This window comes from Podarcis muralis, chromosome 2 (assembly GCF_964188315.1).
Source record: "Podarcis muralis chromosome 2, rPodMur119.hap1.1, whole genome shotgun sequence".
Lineage (NCBI taxonomy): Eukaryota > Metazoa > Chordata > Lepidosauria > Squamata > Lacertidae > Podarcis > Podarcis muralis.
Window position 1 is genome coordinate 55,548,103 of NC_135656.1, and position 20,406 is coordinate 55,568,508.

The 20,406-nt window shown below is 40.5% G+C and overlaps 1 protein-coding gene across 3 annotated transcripts in view; it reads left to right on the forward strand.

Moving 5' to 3' along the window:
* Positions 1-20,406, forward strand: part of SEPTIN8 (septin 8) — a 50,628-nt gene that overhangs the window by 28,523 nt on the left and 1,699 nt on the right. The window contains exons 5-10 of one of the 3 annotated variants that reach the window (XM_028717977.2): positions 4,284-4,445; positions 6,588-6,684; positions 8,555-8,723; positions 9,001-9,133; positions 10,479-10,669; positions 15,189-18,842. In XM_028717977.2, coding sequence (XP_028573810.1) covers positions 4,284-4,445; positions 6,588-6,684; positions 8,555-8,723; positions 9,001-9,133; positions 10,479-10,669; positions 15,189-15,192 — 756 coding nt within the window. In that variant the 3' untranslated portion in view covers positions 15,193-18,842. Of the gene's footprint in view, positions 1-4,283; positions 4,446-6,587; positions 6,685-8,554; positions 8,724-9,000; positions 9,134-10,478; positions 10,674-15,188; positions 18,843-20,406 lie in introns of those variants that run through there. The other 2 variants (XM_028717976.2, XM_028717978.2) reach the window with 2 other exon arrangements.

Below are 20,406 nucleotides of genomic sequence, written 5' to 3' on the forward strand. Positions count from 1 at the left end.
TTAGGGGAAGGAAATCCTGTAGGCTCATGGAGTGTACGTATCACTGTTCTGATTAAAGTAAGACAGCCCTGACTATTGCGTGTGGGAAACAACTTAACAGAAGTTATAAGAAGATGGTCAATGCAGTAAATCAGTTTGTGTTAACGGCAGTCGTTCTGATGCAGTAGTCATTGGGATGCATTGTTCTGGTGAGTTCAATAAGGCAGCAACCATTTGTGGCTGTAGCCAGATGTAGACCATCTTAGCAATGCTGATAATTGCTTCCATGCAGCATGTGCTCAGCCAGCCAACTCTCCTCCTAGCTGATGACTAGGTGTGTGATGTTCAAAGTGAAAAAGCAAGTCTTCTGAAGTCCATGCTGTGAGGAGAGCTTGAGGCAGAGGGCAAAGGTCATTCACGTGAAAGGATTCATGTTCAAAACAAAAAAGTTCACATTTTTATTGGGTGACCTTTTTAACTTTAAGAACGTAAAACATTTTAAATGACCAAATGATGCACTTTGCTAAGGATTAATTGGAACACTGCATCTGCTGAGGAATAGAGACGAGACACTTACATATTTTGGCTCCATCAGCTTGAATCCTGAGCTGCATATGCTGAGCTTTGTCCACTACTTTTGTGTGTTGCCGTTTGGAGGGTATACTATATCCCCACCCCACCCCCCAGCAACCACTTATGACACTGGCAGAATCCTTTAATCCTGCATGCATAGATATTTGATCAGATGCATATGTGTTTAATGCTCAAGTATGCATATGTAATAGAAAGAGAGAGAGAGAGAGAGAGAGAATATCAATCCCAAGTAAACATTAAGGTCTGGTTGATAGCTCCAGTTTAGTCTTTGTTGGCATATGAAGTGGGTATTTAAGATATCGAGATCTCAAAGCATGGGGCTGACAATAAAATAGTAGAAATAACAAGTAGAAAGACAAGTGGCTAACTAGGATTGTGTGCTTCCATTGCAGAACTTTGTCATGTTTTGCTCTCTTTCATTACAGCTCACAAGAAGTTCTTTACAGGGGCATAAATATTAATATAATAATAAACAGTATGTTTCTGGTGGCCAGAGAGGTATCCTAATTTTTCAGAATGGAGTGCCTTGGTGAAGAAAATGTAATGATTAAGTGTAGTCTAAACCTCAGAACCCAGGTCTGTGGGATACGTAGGAAATCACGCTCTCAATTTCCAACTTGCTCTTTGTCCCTTTCCGAGAGCTGCTCCTGATTCAGATGTGGCTTGGATACTACATTGGCTTGAGATCAAACATCTGCTTAGCAAAGATCTAGGCATCTCAACTAGCTATGCATTGATGGGGAGGGGGGCAGCTGTTCAACAACTCTGCAATGTCAGCATGGTGATGTCAGACACTGGGTAGACTGTCTGGGTTTCCTGTGATATTAATGTATCTGGTTCATCCAAATGACTTCACCAGGCTTTTCCAGGGTGGAGGATCATTCTCCGCAGTTCTCTCTCCCATCATGCACTGGGGTGCAGCTGAAGTCATAACCAAAGGATCTGTTGCCTACTTTATCTGATTATTTCCAGACAGCCAAAAATGGTCTTCAAAGCTGAATTACTACATTAAATAATAGATGGCTGAGATTGCACCATGTCTAGCCGTTCATATCTCGACACTCACAAAAGTATCCAACCCTGTCTCATTTACCACTTTATCTTAACTCAGCATACATTTTGGTGCAGTAAAGTACAGCTCTGTTTTGGAAAACCACCTGTTTCTAAAAGGGCTTTTATGATACATGTATGTTTTATTACGTTGGCTTCAATATTTAGCATGCTGATGTTGCATATCTTTAATCTCGTTCCATGCTTGCTCTTTCCTTGTGGTGGCTTCACCTGATAATTCAGAAGAGAGATTCTGGCTTTGTTTCCAGCTCTGGAAATGGCATTGGGAGTGAAGGTCAAGAAGATGCAATTTTGGATGCAGTTTTGATTACCTGTGGGAATATTTTAAGAGAAATCCCAAGATAATGAAAAGTTGTCCAGCTTGCTCTTGCTATTCACAATATAGTGATGGGAGACGGTGGCTCGGCTCCAAAGAACTGTGTGGGCTTGTACAATTGGCTTGGGTCAGCCAAGTGGCATATTTTACTCTTTTCAGCAGCTGACTCTCAAGCTAGATCACAAACTGCTTTTACAACTCTTTCTTTTCCAAAGCAGTTCTTACTGAAGGAGTTACAGATGGGTAGCCGTGTTGGTCTGCCATAGTCAAAACAAAAAAAATTCCTTCCAGTAGCACCTTAAAGACCAACTTAAAGACTGAAATAGTGTGCATGCACACGAAAGCTCATACCAAGAACTAACTTAGTTGGTCTTTAAGGTGCTACTGGAAGGAATTTTTTTTGTTCTTACTGAAGGAGTGAAGCTGCTGTTTAAGGAAAAACAAGCCTAAAGCCTCCTTTGGGTGAACAGTCTAGTTTTGCAGTTATTTTAATCCAGGCCAGCACTGACAACTGTGTCTTCTCAATGACCCTGACAGTGCTTTGTTGTAGCAAAAGAGCAATAAGCCATGCACCTGCCAATTCAATGCAAATAGAATTTGCTGGGAACTTTGTTCTGTAGGCAGACATGGGAAAGCCATTGTCACTCAAGTACCTGTGTGTTGGTGGGCCACCAGGTATTCAGCTTTAAGATCCATTTCCCTGAAGTTGCCTGGCTTGCTTTTTCATGCTGCTTTTTCAGAGTGTGCGTCTCTGTTCTTTTTGGAACACATCCATGCTCCCCCCCCCCCCCCAATAAATTCACCTTTTTAAAAAATCAGCACCTCTGCATTTCTTCAAGCTAATTGCTGGAATCAGTGAATGCATGGTTTAGCAATTAGGTTTAAGAAATAACAACATTTTAATTGGCTGCCAGCTGCTTATAAATTCCATTTGTTCACAAAGCCTGCCAGGAAATTAAAGCAAGGGGAGGCTTAGATCTAAAGCACAACATGCTCTTTCCCAACAGTAGCATCCAGTACCTACAACCTGTGTCAAGTCTTACCTGAGGCAGGGAGCTCCCAGAGTTGCACCCAAGAGGTTCAAGGGGCTGCCGTGGAATGGAAGTATTATTCACACACATCGTGTGTTTTCTGTTTGTATGGAGGGGGTTATGAATCCCAGCCAAAATCTCTTTTCATTTGCCTCTTGAAAGCAAACTACTGTTATCAGACAGGATTAGAGCAGATCAAAGTAGATCTCTGCTTTACTTTATACCCATGGTACAGTCTTGCTCATCCAGATGTTTTGGAGTACAACTCCAAGCTAGCTGACTTACTGCAAGGCCTCAGAAAAAAATAGATTTTTGTGATAGAAAGTCAATTTTTTGACACTGGTTAGATTTAATTGTGTCACATTGACTTCACTCAGAATAGTTCTTTTCCCCCCTCTTGCTTTACTTTAAAGCAGTGTTTCCCAACCTTGGGCCTCCAGCTGTTTTTGAACTACAATTCCCATCATCCCTGACCACTGGTCTTGCTAGCTAGGGATGATGGGAGTTGTAGTCCAAAAACAGCTGGAGGCCCAAGGTTGGGAAACACTGCTTTAAAGGTCCTAATCATACTACAGTGGACACTTGGGTTGCAAACATGATCCGTGCAGGATGCACGTTTGCAACCCGCAGCGTTCACAACCCACAGCTGTGCATCTGCGCACGTGCGGGTTGCGATTCGGTGCTTCTGCGCATGCGCAAAGCGTGATTTAGCACTTCTGCGCATGCGCAACCACTGAAACCCGGAAGTAACCCATTCCAATACTTCCGGATTTCGGTGGTCCAAAACCCGAAAAAACGCAACCTGAAGCATCTGTAACCCGAGGTATGACTGTACGTACATTAATAATACTTGGAAGAATAATGTAAATTTCCTTGGCTATCCGAATGCAAGAGAATACACTGTGGCCAAGGGTGACTACTCCATGCTTGAGTGGTAACACTTGCTAGTTCAACTGTTTGATGTGACAGAATTGCATTCACAATGCTAAGCAACATTCTGCTCTTAGCTGGTGCTCCAGACAGCTTGTATTCAGTTAGCTTTTACTCAAGAGTAGACCTATTGAAATTAATGAACAGGGCTAACTTAATTTCAACTATACACACTACTAGGAGGTTTTGAAATGGGTGGATTGGTGGCACTGGGATATTAAAGAAGAGCGGAGACCTAATTTAATGTGCTTATACAAATGAGGTTGGGGGAGCCTGGTATCCCTAACACAATGCAATTAATGACAGGCCTCCAAAACTCTTTAGGGGGGGAAATACTTCCATTGGTTTTATTTCTTTTGCAGGTGAACATTATCCCTATAATTGCCAAAGCTGACACCATTTCCAAGAGCGAGTTGCACAAGTTTAAGATTAAGATCATGAGCGAACTGGTTAGCAATGGAGTCCAGATCTATCAGTTCCCCACGGATGATGATGCTGTGGCTGAGATTAACTCTGTGATGAATGTGAGTAATGTGCTTACTACAACAAGTTTTTATAGTTTTGTATTAATAGCAGTGACGTATCAAAACTGAAGATTGTGTGAAGTGGTAGACTCAGTTTGTAGTAGTGCTTTGGTGCTATTCCTCCTATTTCTCAGTGGAGCACTCCTTGTTGTAGAAGGAAGCAGTGGGATCTTGTTGGGTTGGCTATTGCGACAGTGCGATGGCCCTTTTTCCCCTGGCGCCATTGGGGCGCACTCTCTTAAAAATAGCGTGCATCCACCTCACAAAACACCACTTCCACAAATTCCCTCAAACTACCTCAGGTTATCTTGTGGGGGACTTGCGTGAGGTAAAACTTAATAATTAGGAGTCTCAGGAAGGATTTGTTCAAATAAACAATAACAATTTTATTTAACAAGGAAGTTTATGACACAAGTGGATAAAACGTAGGATATTTCAGTTTACAATGTTACTTCACTTCAATGTTTTCTCAGTTGTTTCACACTTAATACTTTGGTTCTTAACTTAATACTTTGGTTTGGTTCTTAACAAGGTGGTACTTTCTGTCAGTTACACACCCCTTAGACAACCCTACTCCTGAGGTTCTCCAAGTAATAGACCCACTGGTTTCACTGGTTTGGGAGTCTTCTCATACTTGAAGACTCTCTCCCTTCCTGACTGGAATGAGACCTAAGTAAATTGTCACTTTACAGCCTCTACTTTTCCTGTCTCAGCCTCAGCCTCCCAGTTAATTCCTGGCCTAATTACTCTTACAGGACACCACACACTGTCCTTCACACTAAGCTCAGAGACTCCTTTCTCTAGCTTGTGATACTTTCCTCAGAGTGGATGCTTCTACCCAGAACCAACTCTCACTCCCTCTCTTCCTGCCTATCCTCCCACCCTCAATCCCAACCTACTCCAAAACCTCCTCCCAACACTCCCTCCAAAACTCACTAATAACGTCTCTCCTCTCCTTTTCAACTGCCCCCCCCCCCCCGAACATTGGCCAGCCAGAGGCTGCCATACATTAACCCTTTTCTGGCATGGGGAAAAGGAAAAGGAAAAGAAAATACTTGGGGACCCAACCTACCCTAGCAAAAACAATTTTTTTTTAACACAGCTATCATCATATACAATAAATACTCATGTGTATTACCAAAATTACTTAGTACTTTCCCAGTAAATAGAACGCTGAAATGTGGTACACAAATAGTCCTACACAACCCAATTACCTGAACTGGACACTCTTTTTAAAATGCCTCTTACTTAAGCTTGCACTATGGTCAACTTCATAACAGCAGACAGTGCCAGACAGAGTAGAGATATGGAACATCCCTTTCACACTCCTCTTTGAAATGGGGAGTGAATTTGCAGTGCTATCTCTAAACATACTGTGTATGTGAAAGGATCTACAAATTGCCTCTTTCCATACCTGACTAAGCTGTGGATTTTGGAAGCCAAGTGAGTGGGAATACCAGACATCCAGAGTACCTTCTTTCTTTCTTTCTTTCTTTCTTTTTTTCTTTCTTTCTTTCTTTCTTTCTTTCTTTCTTTCTTTCTTTCTTTCCTTCCTTCCTTCCTTCCTTCCTTCCTTCCTTCCTTCCTTCCTTCCTTCCTTGCACCTTGATTTGCGTCCATATAAAGACCCTGTTGGGTGGATCAATATGATTACTCTCATATCTCAGACATAAGAGGTCATTGAGGCAAAACCTGTTGCTTGGGCAGTAGCTTGCCTACAGTTATTTAATACAGTAGTCATGATTCACCCCATGAGTCCCATCTGTGGAAGCCCTGAGCAAGCAACGTGATAGTATAAATCTGAGCAATGAAGAGTCAGGTGGGATATGGAATATATAATCTACCCAAAAGCATTCTTTTTGGCAAAGGTTGTTCGTGGAGAAAGTTACTGTGTGAAATCTTCAGTTCTTGGTTTATAGTTGAAAATGCTAGGTCCCCGTCGCCCCCTTTGTCTTGTTTTAGTGTAACAGCAGAAGTTTTTTCAGAATAAGTTTCTTTCTTTGCAGTTCTGCTGTCAGCAAAAATGCCAATACCACAGATGTGGGAAATGTGATTCTGTGCTATGAGGAGTTGAACTGAGGCTGAGGGCGCAAATGACATTTTATATTTTGCACTGAATTCCATGGTTATGTGTCATTTTAGGCTCATCTGCCGTTTGCTGTTGTAGGAAGCACAGAAGAGGTAAAGGTTGGAAATAAAATGGTGAGGGCTCGCCAATATCCTTGGGGTGTGGTACAAGGTAAGCCAAGCCTCTTGACAGTGTTGTGTAAACTTTCCTTGATTGTTTCCTGCTCTTGTAGCTGTATGGGCTGTAGTCATCATTATTTGTACTCGGAATAAACCCATTGAAATGAATGGACATGACTAATGGACCATTCATTCCAGTAGACCTACCCAGAGTATGACTAGCCCAATGGGTTTACTAATGTTCAGTTTTATGCCAAAGTCAGCTTGCCCTCAGCTCCAGGGAATGTCACAGTCCTCTTTCCTATAAAAGTCTTTCCTAAAGAACATTTCTATCATGTCCCCTTTAGATGACAATTAGGTTTCCCCCCCTAATTGTGCTTGGCACCATCTAATTTTTAGCACCTGGCAGTTTATTTTGATGGCTGTTCTCTGTTTTCATTGTTAGGCTGGTGTTTTATTGTCATTATACATTTTTTATTTTTACTGATTATTTGTCAGTTGCAGTATCTGTGGAAATGTTCCGGGGGGGGGGGGGACTTTAAAAGCACACACGAAAAATTTGCATGCTGATCTGGCAAGGCTCTGTGGTATTTTATTTTACATTTGTTTTGGTAAGCTGATTTTCCAACAACAAAGTTGAGCTAAAAGTGGTTCCCAAAGATAGCAAAGTGTATTAAAAACAGATGCTGTTGCTATTTTTTCATTTATTAATTGCTTCCTATGAAGAATCCCAAAGTGATTTTACAATACAATTAATACATTTATAAAACAATTGCATATATACATTACAAATAAATTATATATTAATACAAAAACAATTAAACAATACTTCAGGTGATCTATTAATATAAATCAAAAGCAGATGGTAATAATGCAATAAATACATCAATACACAATTAAAATACAGTTGAATACAAGGATACAAAAACACCCTCATGGTCGCCACAAATTCATGCTACATACTCAACTAAGCTGCTCCTTAAACCAAGGCTTTCAAGCATAGTGGCACCAGTAGTTTTAGAAGACTGTTCCTGATTAAATTAGACAGGCACCTAAAATTCTGGTGTTTATCTGTTAAAAACATTTTTGTTTCATCAGGTATTTTTAGAAAATTTATTCAGTTTATTGTTGGTTCTGTACTTTTTATTTTATGATGTTTTGATGATTTTATATTACTTTTTTGATGTGTACCACCAACCACAATATTTTTGTTAGAAGCTAGTGATATATAAATACCATAATAAAGAAATGAAAAACATTTTTTTAAAAAACCAGTTTCACTCAAATAGGTACCAGACACAATCATTTCCTGCTTCCAAATAAACAAGCCTAAAACAATAAATCACCATAACAATAATATGGATGATATCCTGCATTCCATATTTATTTATACAGAGGCAGCAATCCGAAATGCAATTGCTAGAGAGTAAGCCCCTTTTGTACCCAAGGGTGACCTCTGAGTAAATTTGCATAGGATTGTGTTAAAAGGTTTGCTAATCGGACGGCACGAAGCTGTTCTTCTCTTAACGGAGGAAACACTCCTTCAGTTCTGCTTAGAACGTTACACCAACAAAGGAAACCCCAGGATTTTGAGTCAAGTTGGTGTGTATAAACCATGGGTAGGCAAACTAAGGCCCAGGGGCTGGATCCAGCCCAATGGCCTTCTAAATCCGGCCTGCGGACACTCCGGGAATCAGCGTGTTTTTACATGAGTAGAATGTGTGCTTTTATTTAAAATGCATCTCTGGGTAATTTTTTGGGGGGGCCTAGGAATTCGTTCATTTTCCGCCAAAAAATATAGTCTGTCCCCCACAATGTCTAAGGAACAGTGGACCGGCCCCCTGCTGAAAAAGTTTGCTGACCCCTGGTATAAACCATCCATTTTTTCACAATGGCTACGCTCCTTCTCTTCATTTGCTCAGTTGAGAATGAAAGCCACTGTGACTTTGTAAAGCTGCGAGAGATGCTGATCCGTGTCAACATGGAAGATCTGCGGGAGCAAACTCACACTCGCCACTACGAGCTTTACAGGCGGTGTAAGCTAGAAGAAATGGGCTTCAAAGATACTGATCCTGACAGCCAGCCATTCAGGTGAGAGAGCATCATCCTCTCCATTCTTGCTTTCCGCTGGAATACCTGTACAGGTGTGTGAAGGCTGCAAGTTCTGTCAGAATCTGGGGCACTCTTGTAAGCAGGAAGACAGTAATGTGTCATGTCCTTAATGCCTCACCGCCTCCCTCTATGACACATGCATGCGCAGCACATGTACGCAAGTGTAGCTTTATATCTGCTTATTGTCTTCCGTTGTTTTTCAGCACCTTTTAACGTCTACGTGATTTGAGGTTTGTGTCTTTTGTGTCTTAACCAGCCTTCAAGAAACCTATGAGACCAAGAGAAAAGAATTCCTCTGTGAGTTGCAGAAGAAAGAGGAAGAAATGAGGCAAATGTTTGTGAACAAGGTCAAGGAAACAGAGTTGGAACTGAAAGAAAAGGAGAGAGAAGTGAGTGGCAGAGAATGGAATCTGGGCCACAGATTCATATGGCCAAAAGTATCAGGGGGTGGGTGGGTGTGAGTGTGAGTGTGAGTATGTATACCTATGACACTACAATTACAATATTCCAGCACTTGAGAAGCAAAGAAAATGAGAACTTCCTTGCTGGATCCAACAGAGGCCTGTCAAATCCAGCATTCTGTCTCCATTGATATGAGCAGCCAGATCCTTCTGGGAGCATTAAAGGGACATTCATCCTGTGGGGAATGCATTAGAGGGTTAGGATTCCTCCCTAATTGTTTAATCCATTTTAAAGGTCATCTAATCTATTGCTCTTGACTATACATTGCAGTAGTATATTCCTTACTTTTTGTGTGTGAGAAACTTCCAATTCATTTAATAGGCTGGCTCCAACTTAGGAATTTTTATTTGATATGAAGGCTGTGGGGGAAAGTCTTAAAACTTCTGAATTTTTGTGTTTGAATTTATTAAGATCTACTCCAGGGCTTTCAGTATCTAAAACCTAGATGAAATAATCCCAAAATGACTGCATCCATGTCATACCTCCAGCATTATCTTACCCTAGCTATGACCTGCTTCATTTTTTTTTTGTAAAAGAAACCTTTCAACTACAGTGGTACCTCGTGTTACGTACCTCCCCCCTTACGAATGCTGTGGGTTACATGATCCGCTAACCCGGAAGTAGATGCCCCTTGTTGACCTTTGCCCCAGGATGTGAGCGGAAGTTGCGCTCCGGCGGTGCAGAAGCAGTGGGAGGCGCCATTAGGGAAAGCATGTCTCATGTTACAAGCAGTTTCCTGTTATGAATGGACCTCTGGAACGGATTAAGTACGTAACACGAGGCACCACTGTAATCATGAAGGCATGTTGCTATCCTTCAGGAGCACAAGGGGCTAATCTGACACATGAAGGTCAGGCAAGTGGGTGTCAAATAATTGTAAACCTTTGTTCTTCAGCTGGAACTAAGGGCCAGGTCATATATTAATGGAGTGGAGGAATTGCTGTTTTCACTATAGTGGTCGCTCCACTGATGTCTGTGGAAAGAACCCGCACAAGTCAGGCAGATTATTCTTCCCATGGTGGTATGCAGGTGTATTGAGAAGCAGAATTAGTCCATCCCACATGGATCCATTAAGTAGATGTTAATCAGAGCAGTGCTGGATCCAGAAGGGACACCTGTGTTTCTCATTAGGGTTTAACTCTGCCCTCTGTGGTGACCTGTAGGACACACTTGTTTGGATGGTAGTGCCCTGCTGTAGATCAGGATTGGGTTCTACTTCCTGGCAGTGGAGGCAGTGCTGACTGGGTTTTTTTCCTCCCCTCCTTTGGCCAGCTGCATGAGAAGTTTGAACATCTAAAAAGAATGCATCAGGAAGAGAAGAGGAAAGTGGAGGAGAAGAGAAGAGAGCTGGAGGAGGAGATGAACGCCTTCAACAGGAGGAAAGTGGCAGTTGAAACCCTGCAGTGTCAGTCTCTGCAAGCCACTTCACAGCAGCCGCTGAAGAAGGACAAAGACAAGAAAAAGTAAGCAGTTTGACATGAGCTTCACTTTGTTTCCATCCTTTCCCAAGACATTCACACCCAAGTCAAGTCATCTAAAAATATTGCAACAGATGAGTTATTATTTTTTTAAAATAAAAAGTGGTGGGAAGGAACGAGGAGGGGCTCAAGAAGTGGTTTAGACAATTTCCAGAATTATAAAGAAGCCCCAATTTCCCATTCTAACAGAATAAGCCAAGGAAATGTTGTATAAATTTTAGCCATAGTTTCGCAACCATACCAAAGATTTAAGGAGGGAAAAGACCTCCATCTTAGACTAATGAAGACTGGCCCAATAAATGCCTCTTCTGGCCCTGGGATAGTCTTGTCACTTTTTCTTGAAGTGCATTAGCAATTAAAACAAGCATAAAACAATTTCATACAAAAACAAGTTCACACACACACACACACACACACACACACACACACAACTAGTATTAATTCTTTGTCTACTGGCCACCATGAAAGGGAAATAAGAGAGTTCTATATAAATAGATCAGTATTGTTTTATGTAGTGTTGACATTAAGCATCCCCAACAGGGATTCTTGTTCCATGGGATCTTGAAATGCAGTTGATTTCATTTTGGGTTAGAGTAGGTTCTGTTCTCCATGTAGGTCTACTCATTATATTGGACAAATTTAATGTTCAGGCTGCATATTGTGTCATACCTCCGCATGAACGTGTGCAGTTGCCTTGATACAGAGTCAGACCATTAGCCAATCCAGCCCATTACGCTGAGAAGCAGTGGCTGCCCAGAGTCTCAGGCAGAGATCTTTCCTACACTGCTGTGTGAGATCCTGCTAACTGGAGATCTTACAGATAAAACTGGGAGCCTTCCCTCAGGCAAAGCGTATTCTGTACCACTGAGTCATGTTTCATCCCTCCAGATAAACTGGTACATGGGACTCTAGCAGTTACCTTGTTGGAGCAGATCAAAGGTCTTCTAGTCAAACAGGGGCCACCCATGTCTCTGGGAAGTCTAGAAAAGAGGATATTGTGGAGATACCACTTTTGATCTTTGTCTCCAGTGTCTGTTAACTGGCAGACTAAAACAGGACTTCCATATTCAAAATATATTTGTTGGATCTCATTGTAAAGCTGTCTAAACCAGTGACCACACTGCATCTTGTGATACTGAATTCCACAAACGAGTTTTCAGTATCTGAATAAGCACATTTTTGTTTTGAATCAGCTGCTAAAAGTGTTTCTCCGATGTACTCTTCCGGCAGGTTATCACCTCTTTATAGCTGCTACTCGTAGTTGAGCCAGCTGCAATACAAAGTGGGGATAAACAGGGATAAAAACCATACTACTACCTTGCTACACCTGGTATTTTATACTTATTAAAATATTGAAGTTCATGGAGGTCCAGGCCTTGTTTTTGGTAACCATGCATCATAATGATAATGAAGGTGAGAATACAAGGCAAGGATTAGCTCAGTTCAAGTTTTAATTTAAGTACAGTTTCCTGCTACCTGTGCAAGATTGTTTGAAGACAATGAAATCCCTCCACTGCAAATTAATAATTTTCCTGCTTAGAATGTACTGAAACTTCTGTGGCATATTGTTCTTCTTCTTGCTAATACTTCTTTTTCTTGCTAATACTATGGAGGACGCCTGCCTCTCATCTTTAGCATCTCTTCTACTTGATCTAGGATCCAAGAGCCATAGCTTGTTTTATGAGATTCACGTCCGACAGTTTTCAGTGATCTGCTGTAATGCAGTCTTTGTTTCAAAGTGTTGCCATGTATGATACGGTTTCATGTCCAGCCTTTGAGATTAAAGGTGCCCTTTACTTTAAAAGGCGAGGATAACGCTGAAACGTCTTCCTCAACCTACGCTTGCCTATGAATACTTGCCAGCATTCATATGCATACCTAGCCAACCAGCTGCAGAAGCTGCATGTATCTTCTCCTTCTGGTCCATTCAAGGACTAGTACGACAGTTTTGATGTTTGTTAACTCTAGAGAATGTAACATGCATTCTAGTCTCTGCTGTGGTCTGTAGCCTCCTCAGACCTCTTCCCCTGGTTTTTCTACCCTCAGTTCAGTCAGAGGCAACACACCTGTTCAGGTATTCAGAACCACACAACAACAAGCCTGTGAGGGAAGAGAGCAGGACTGTCACACTCTGCTGGTACCTCCTGCCACCACTTCCCAATGCTGTCTGTGCATGTTTGCTGAGGGTTCTGGCTCACAGGGAAAGCCCACATGTCCATCAGGCTCCTGCATTGCAGACATGCCCCCAACACAGAGACAGAATTGGAGAGAGGCTAGCATGGATGTGGAGGCAGGGCAAGGGTGCACAGTCCTATTTTTCTTTGTCATGCAATTATAGTCATGGTTGTGAAGGCCTTTATAGACCTGAAGTTGCTTAGCACATACGTTGATATCCTCATTCTGTTGTTAGAGGTCAGGGTCCTAGATGATGCTCAGCTGATGCTAGCTGCCAGCTTTTCCAGATTCTTATTCCCAAGAGTGGGCTCACATGTTACTTTTGTAGCATGAAAGCCACTTCTGCCTGGACCCAGGGCACTGCCAGATTAGTGACATCTGTAAAGAAAGAACTTGCCTGTGTTAGGATCATGGTGGGGATCCTTCTTTCCTGCTGTTGTCAGGAAGTGGTGGTGACATCACTCTACCATGTGAATGACTCCTCCAATGATAATATTGTCATTGGACAATATAATCCGCCTTGGATCCGTGATCTCTGTTAGTTGCTTATTACTGCCCAGATACAATGCACGCAGCTTGGGCCCTAGGAGTAATAATGCAGGTTTTATAAGAGATTTTTAATGATCTGTGTAATACAAGAACTGTTGTCCTTGCAGCTACAGTGTAAAAGAGAGGAATGGATGACATTCTGCAAGTGGCATATAGTGTACCAGAGCTGGGGAGGGTGCAAAAAATGGTGTAGGCAAGGTTTTTTTTGGGGGGGGGGAACTCGCCTGAAGCAAGTTGATGTGAACTTGACAGCCAATGACTTTCTGAGCTAATGTGTGTTACACAATTCTAGCAAGTTGCTTTGCCTCAGAATGTTAGTAGTTTTGCATTAACTATTTAACTTCAAGGAAAGAACCCTAGTGTTTTTATGTGATTTATATTCTTTATCTTTTTTTAAAAAACGATATGATTGTGTGACTAAGCTACAGAACTGATCAACAACTACGTAGTCTCAGATGATGTAATATTTGCTGTGTAATACACAGTGCAATCTATTTTTTTCCATGCATACTTACCCTAGGTAAGTGGATGGTGGCGATTGTAAGATAAATTGCCCATCTCTTACTAGTAGTTCAAACTAAAACGTCTAGCACAAGTTGTAGAAAAGTTACAGAATTGTTGTGGGGGCTTCTGTCTCATATACAAGTGGCTTCTTTGTTCTTTACTCATGCTAAATTTCAGCCTCTTGTCTTTCATGAATTAAGAATGCTGGTGATGATTTGTGCTTGTGTTAAGCTTAATATAATGTCGTCTCCTCTTGACAGATGCCTGGTTATCATGATTAGTTCTATCTAACAGTACTAGTACCTATTTCTTTTTCTTTTTTAAAAAAATTCAGCAGTTTTGGTGAACAGTCTATTTATATTTCTGTATGAATCTTATGGAGCAGCAGTGTAACTATCCAATTAGCATGAGCAAGATGACTTACAATATGATGAGCTAAAGTGAGTCACAATAGCCTGTCTAGAACGCCTGTCAGCCACCACCCATCCAGGATCTTGAACAGACCCAAGTCCTTCTAACAGAGATCTTAAAAACCAAAAAGCCTGAGATTGAACTAGATGACTCATAAGTTTAAAACCTGTGGTCTGTTATACAGGTAAACTGATTAATCTTCTCTCTAGTGCAATTAATTAGATTTTTTGTTTTGTCTTTTTTAAAAAGTAAGGCAAGAATGATTTGATTTTGACCATGGAGTGGTCTGGTTTACATAGAACATTAAACCACGGTTTAACGTTATGTGGCCAAACCTTCGCAAGCCCAAGCAAAGTGTCCGACTCACTCACATCACTCTCCTCCTTCTCCAGCCAGGAGTGCGACTTCTGCTGAGCTTCGTTTAACTTGCAAATTAACCCAGCTTAGCATTACATGTGTACCAGCAATCCTGGTTGGAAACTAGTAATGGTTAGTGAAACAAGCCAGCTTCATAATCCATAGTTTGAGGTTGGCTTGTTTGGAAACTAACCATGGATTGATTTAAACCAGGATACCGGGTTCATATGTAACGCTAAGCCAATATTTTCTGGAATTGAAACTAAACTCAGCAGAAGTTCTATTGGCTGCACAACAGAGGAAGGGAAGAGAATACTTGCCTGATGCTTTGCACAGGCTTGGGAGGGAGGCTCCTTCACACAACACTAGACCTTGGTTTAGTGGGCATGTAAGTCCCAAAGGATCACATTGCTTTTTTGCCACTAACATTGTATATGATATTGCTTTACATTTTCGTTATGTTTGATTTTCTATGGTTTAATTTTTGCTTTTTATGTTTTCGTTTCAGTTGATCTCACACACAGACTTGTATGCCAGGAGCGGACTCTGTGCATTCATATGTTTTAGTTGCTTGCTTTTCCACCTTGTGAATCCTTCTGTCATACCATTGTGCAAGTGAAACAGCATGAAAGACAAACTGACCATCTGGTGCGTTTTTCAGTGACTGGATTGTGACTGTGCAGGATGTTAACGTTTTTAAGAAAACATTTGCCTTGTCTTTGCAGATTCCCTGTGGAAAATACTCATATTGCTAGTTCTGAAATGTCAGGGGTTTAATTTGTTTTAAACCCAATGAATTACTATCTATTTATAAAATGGCCCTAACTAGATCTAATACATTTTTAAAAATGCAATCTTGAAGAGTTCCATATAAAAGTTTCTGTTGGGAACCTGTTTATTTTCATTTTTCAAATTTATTTTAGGTTAAATATCACCAATATTTTATTTTTAACAAAAATTGCAATCTGAATGCATTACGAGCTTGAAGTGACACTTTAAATTTATTATTTGAAGAAGGCAGTTTCTACTTCATAACGTGCACACTAGTGTGCAGTTTAAATAAGACAAACATCTTGTATATTGTTCTGCTATTTATATTATGTTGCTGAATTGCAACTCCTTATTAAACAGTAGTTCCTTTTCTTTCACTAGCGTATGCTCCTGTCTGAGTAGATGTTCATCCTCAAACTTATTATTTTTAATAATAAATAAAATAAATTGCAACTCCATAATCAAAAGTAGAACCTAGAAAATTGCAGTTAATGTTTATAAATCACTCTCTGCATCCATCTCCACTCTGGATGCTACTTCTGCCTTTAATGCTGCTCCCATTTTTTAAACCTGTTGATTTTGACTATCCTAAAATGACTGTAAAAACAAACAGGATTTGGATATTTCAGTAGCTGGAAGGAGATGTTCTCCTTTTTATGGTGGCGGTGAAACAATCAGTAAAAATGGCTTTGATAGAAAGAATTCCCTGTACTTCTTGAACCGAAGGCAGCTATCAGTTAAAGTAATCCTGCAAACACCTAGATGTGAATATTTTTAAGACAATGTCTTTGTGCAGATTTACATTCTTTAGCCAAGCTCATGCACATGAGTTGACCAAATCCAAAAAAGCCTCTTTAGACGAAATTAAGAGGGCTCCTTAACATGATTTGCTTTTCCAAATGTATCATGCCTTTTTGCGGAAGGATGCATTGAGACAAGGGCTTGTGAAATGACTGCAACTTTTAGGAGCATCTTAGCCTGCCAGACAGGAAACCCTGAGATCCCGCAGGGTTGCTTGCTGTGAGTGGGGATGCAAATATATGTTGGACACCTTCATGAATTAAAAGTGAAGATGGCAAAATTCCACGTCCAGCAGATCTCCCTGTAGTGAGGAAAAATGAGTTGCATGGCCCACTTAACACTAATTGGGCTGCAGGGCAACGATTTCTCAGGTCATCAATGAACTTCCACAATGTTGTTGAACATCACATTTTATTCTTTCCATAAGCTTTGGTGAGAAAACCCATGTTCACGGCTAGCTGTAAGAGCTTGTTTGCATAGAGAAGTACAGATGGGAAGATGGAAGACTTACTTAGGCTTGTGTACACACTCCTCTGCATTCAGTGGGCTCCCACCACTGGTTTGGGAAGCCATGGATACACAAAGTTAGCCGCAGCCTGTAGCTCCTTGAGGAAGACTGCATTTTTATTCCTGCCCACCCCAACCCTGCCAAGCCAGCTCCGATCTGAGCTGAGAACTGCTCATTGGGTAAAAGTATCCCTTTCCTGTCTCCAACCTCAGGTGGGAACATTCAGGTAGGAACAATATACCAAGCCATGCTGATATGTAAAACAGCATGCAAATGCAGTTTTGAAACACAATGAAAAAGAACAACCCTCCATTTTAAGCCAGTAATGTGTACACAGCCTGAGAGTCTCCTGCCAGTTCTTTTCTGCTGTATTGTGCAAACCTGGGATGCACCTGTCACCCACAGGGAGACATGGACAAGCCAGGGGTCACACAGTTCCCCACCATCACCTCCCCCCATCTCTGTGTAATGTTAAGTGACAGTTCACATCTCTTTTTTGCTATGCAATTAATTTAACCTTCCACTTCAGTTCTCTTCAGTGCTGTAGCATAGCCTGTTTTTAATTTTTTAAACAGCAAAAGGCATATTTTCTTGCCTGTCTCAAAGTAGCATTTAGCTATAGTCCGGGTCTAAGGTTCCTCATCTTTTCCCACAGAAGCCCATTACACATGCTCAGATATCGAAACCCTGTCTTTGTTTGCTTGTTTGTTTTTCTCTTAAAAGGACAATGTCTGAATATATTGAAAAATATGTTACAGTATTACTTGATAATTGTAAAAAAACCTCATGAAAAAATTATACTGGTACTGTTTAATAGCAGACCCACCTAATGGTGGTATAGTGGATAGTTAACCATTTTTTAGGCGTTTGTAGTAATCTGAATTTAATAAATAAAAAGGCTGTGCCTCTATTAAGCTAAATATATTTTCTAAAATATTAGCTTTCAAAATAGTAGGGAAGCGGGAATGGTTGTGCACAGGATCAAATATGCTGCATTATGTACATGATGACAATCCTGACACACGATCGGTTAAAGTTGCAAAAGCAAACCATGTCCGCTTGTGTGAAAACAAGATTTCACATGAGCCTGGAAATTAATTAATATGAACAAAGCTGCAGGGTTGTGGAATAAAGGTGTGGTTTTTAAAATCAGATATGCAAACTAATATAGCATGGTAAGTTTTCCAGCAGTTGCATAAGGCAGCAAGAACATCTATGCAAATATTTTCTTTCTGATTGGCTTTCTGGCAATCACTTTGTTTCAGCCCTATTTGAAAGTTTATGAAAAAGTGGTAGCAATAATGAAAAGATAAAACATGTAGACACATGGCCATAATGGCAATATATTTCTGATGAAGACATTCAGAATGTATGAAACAATATATTAAATACAATTATATATATATATATATGTATGTTTGTGTGTTTGTACCTTTATGTTGTGCTGACCATTTTGTCATTTTTAGTGAAATACTGGCCTCAGCGTTTGCTGGCCTCAGTCTCTCTGTTAAAATTTCTGCAATAGTCTTCCCCAGTAGAAACCAGTATCATTTTTCTCAGCTGGGATAGTACTTGACTTTGCATTTTTTGTATGAGACCAAATTGCATATAGTAGGTTCTATATGTTATTTCTTATTTAATAAGTTCCTGGTTATTACAATGTGACACTAATCTTAAATTAATTCTTAAAACTAAGCTTGAAGATTCACCTCTTATGTGTGAGGTAAGAAAAACAGGAAGACAACAATCTGTTCAAATCTCTCCGTTCTGTATGTAGTTTGACGAATGGAAAGACCACTTTCCAGTGAACATGCATATTTTTCTGTTTTCAAGCTTGCATATTTTAGATGACTATTCATTTTGTAGTTTGCATATTTTGATTGGAGCAAAGCAGTTATTTCCACCTGGAAGATCGTACTGAATGAAACTTACAAGGAGGCAACAGGAAAACCTATGGAACTGATTTCATGAATTGCTAACATGTCACTCTCATTTTTGTTTTACAAGTTTTTTTTTAAGCTTTCACTTTTTCAGTTTCCTTTGTACTTCTTTCTTTTTATTAAATGTTACATTTTATTTTGAGTTCTGGTCTTTTTATTTTGATATATATATTCCTTTCAACCTATATCAATTAGACCAGTAAAATGGGGGGGGGGGGGAGTAATTTAACAAATCCAATTTGCATGTAAAGCTCTCCTCTATCATCTCCTTAAACTGATGGGATGAAACCATAATTTCACTGATCTCAGTGGGTCCAGACCATGTTACATACACAAACACTTGGAATTAGGGTTTGTCTGGGTTTTTAAACAGTTGCATTGGGTGATATTACATACTTATATATCATTTTGCTCCTAAGGGTGGAGCAAGTTCACACATTTGTTACCCTGCTCTGGTGTACATCTTGATCTTTACAGAATTGTCAAGATGGTCAGCATAATGCTATAAGGCCAAACTTGCTCAAAAGAAACACAAGGCTTCACTTCTGGTCAAATCTAAGTGAGATGATGTTTGGCTTGGACATGAGGCAAAGTACCTAATGTGCATGGCGTGTGCAAGGAATAATCTGGTTAGAGAGAAGTTTAAGGAAGTTGCATTGTCATGTATTGTCAGCATTGACTTCCCATGATAATAGTTTTAACTCTGAATTATGGAATGTATTGGCAACATAAAGGTGCCAAGGTAGAGAATCTGAAGAGGCCTTTCCTCTACAGGTAAAAGGAACTAAAGTAGTAGAATTTCAAATTTGCAGTTGTTGGGGCAGAAGAAGTGAGGATGCTTGCATGAAATCTGCTTCTTCACAATGAGCCAGCTAATAAAAATGGGACCAACAGGCGGTGAAAATACCTAGAAACTAGGGAATCCAACATATAGCCCACCAGATGGTGTTTTCTTCTTTCACTTTAAAAGGGCCTGAGCTATTCGCAGGGCAGGCCCACTCAAATGGATGCTGAGTCATGACAATGTGTTTTCTACCGACTGCTTCAAGTTATAGTGGGAGATGCATGCACTTTGTACAGGTCCAAGAGATTTCACACTTCATTCACAACACCTGAAAATACATCTCTAGAACAGACATAGAAGTTTTCTTAAGTAATGTCTTTTTACAATGATAACATGAGTAACTGAACTTTGAATGGCTTCTGAAGCATCACAGTTGCTACAGGTATTGCAATTCAGTATAAGGAATACACGTTTGGGGGTGGGGAAGACAGGGCAAGCATGTTAACTTTCCCCTCCTCAACCATGAAGGAGGATGGTGTGAAGCAGGTTCCCTTCCATATCTGTGGCAGCTCCCTGCATGTGTAGGAACCTTGATCTCATAGGGTTCCAAAATGCACAGTGCACCTCCCCAGACTTGTCACCTTTTGCTTGTTTTTACAATGTAATGTCTCAAGAGTCTAGCTATGGGACTTGCCTTCTTAAGTCTTACCATGGTGTCTTAAATATTGGAGTGACTTGGGCATGGCTTGATCTTCTTTTAAGAGGCAGGGACATTTGTGGCGAGTGAGGACAAAAACAGGCAGAAAGGTCAAATAGTTGGTTACAGTCTGATAAAGTTATCTGTCGGGCCATGGATCCTTCCGTCTTTAATGGAAACAGTAAAAGCAAATTAAGGGTTTTGCATATAGACTTTGTATGTGTA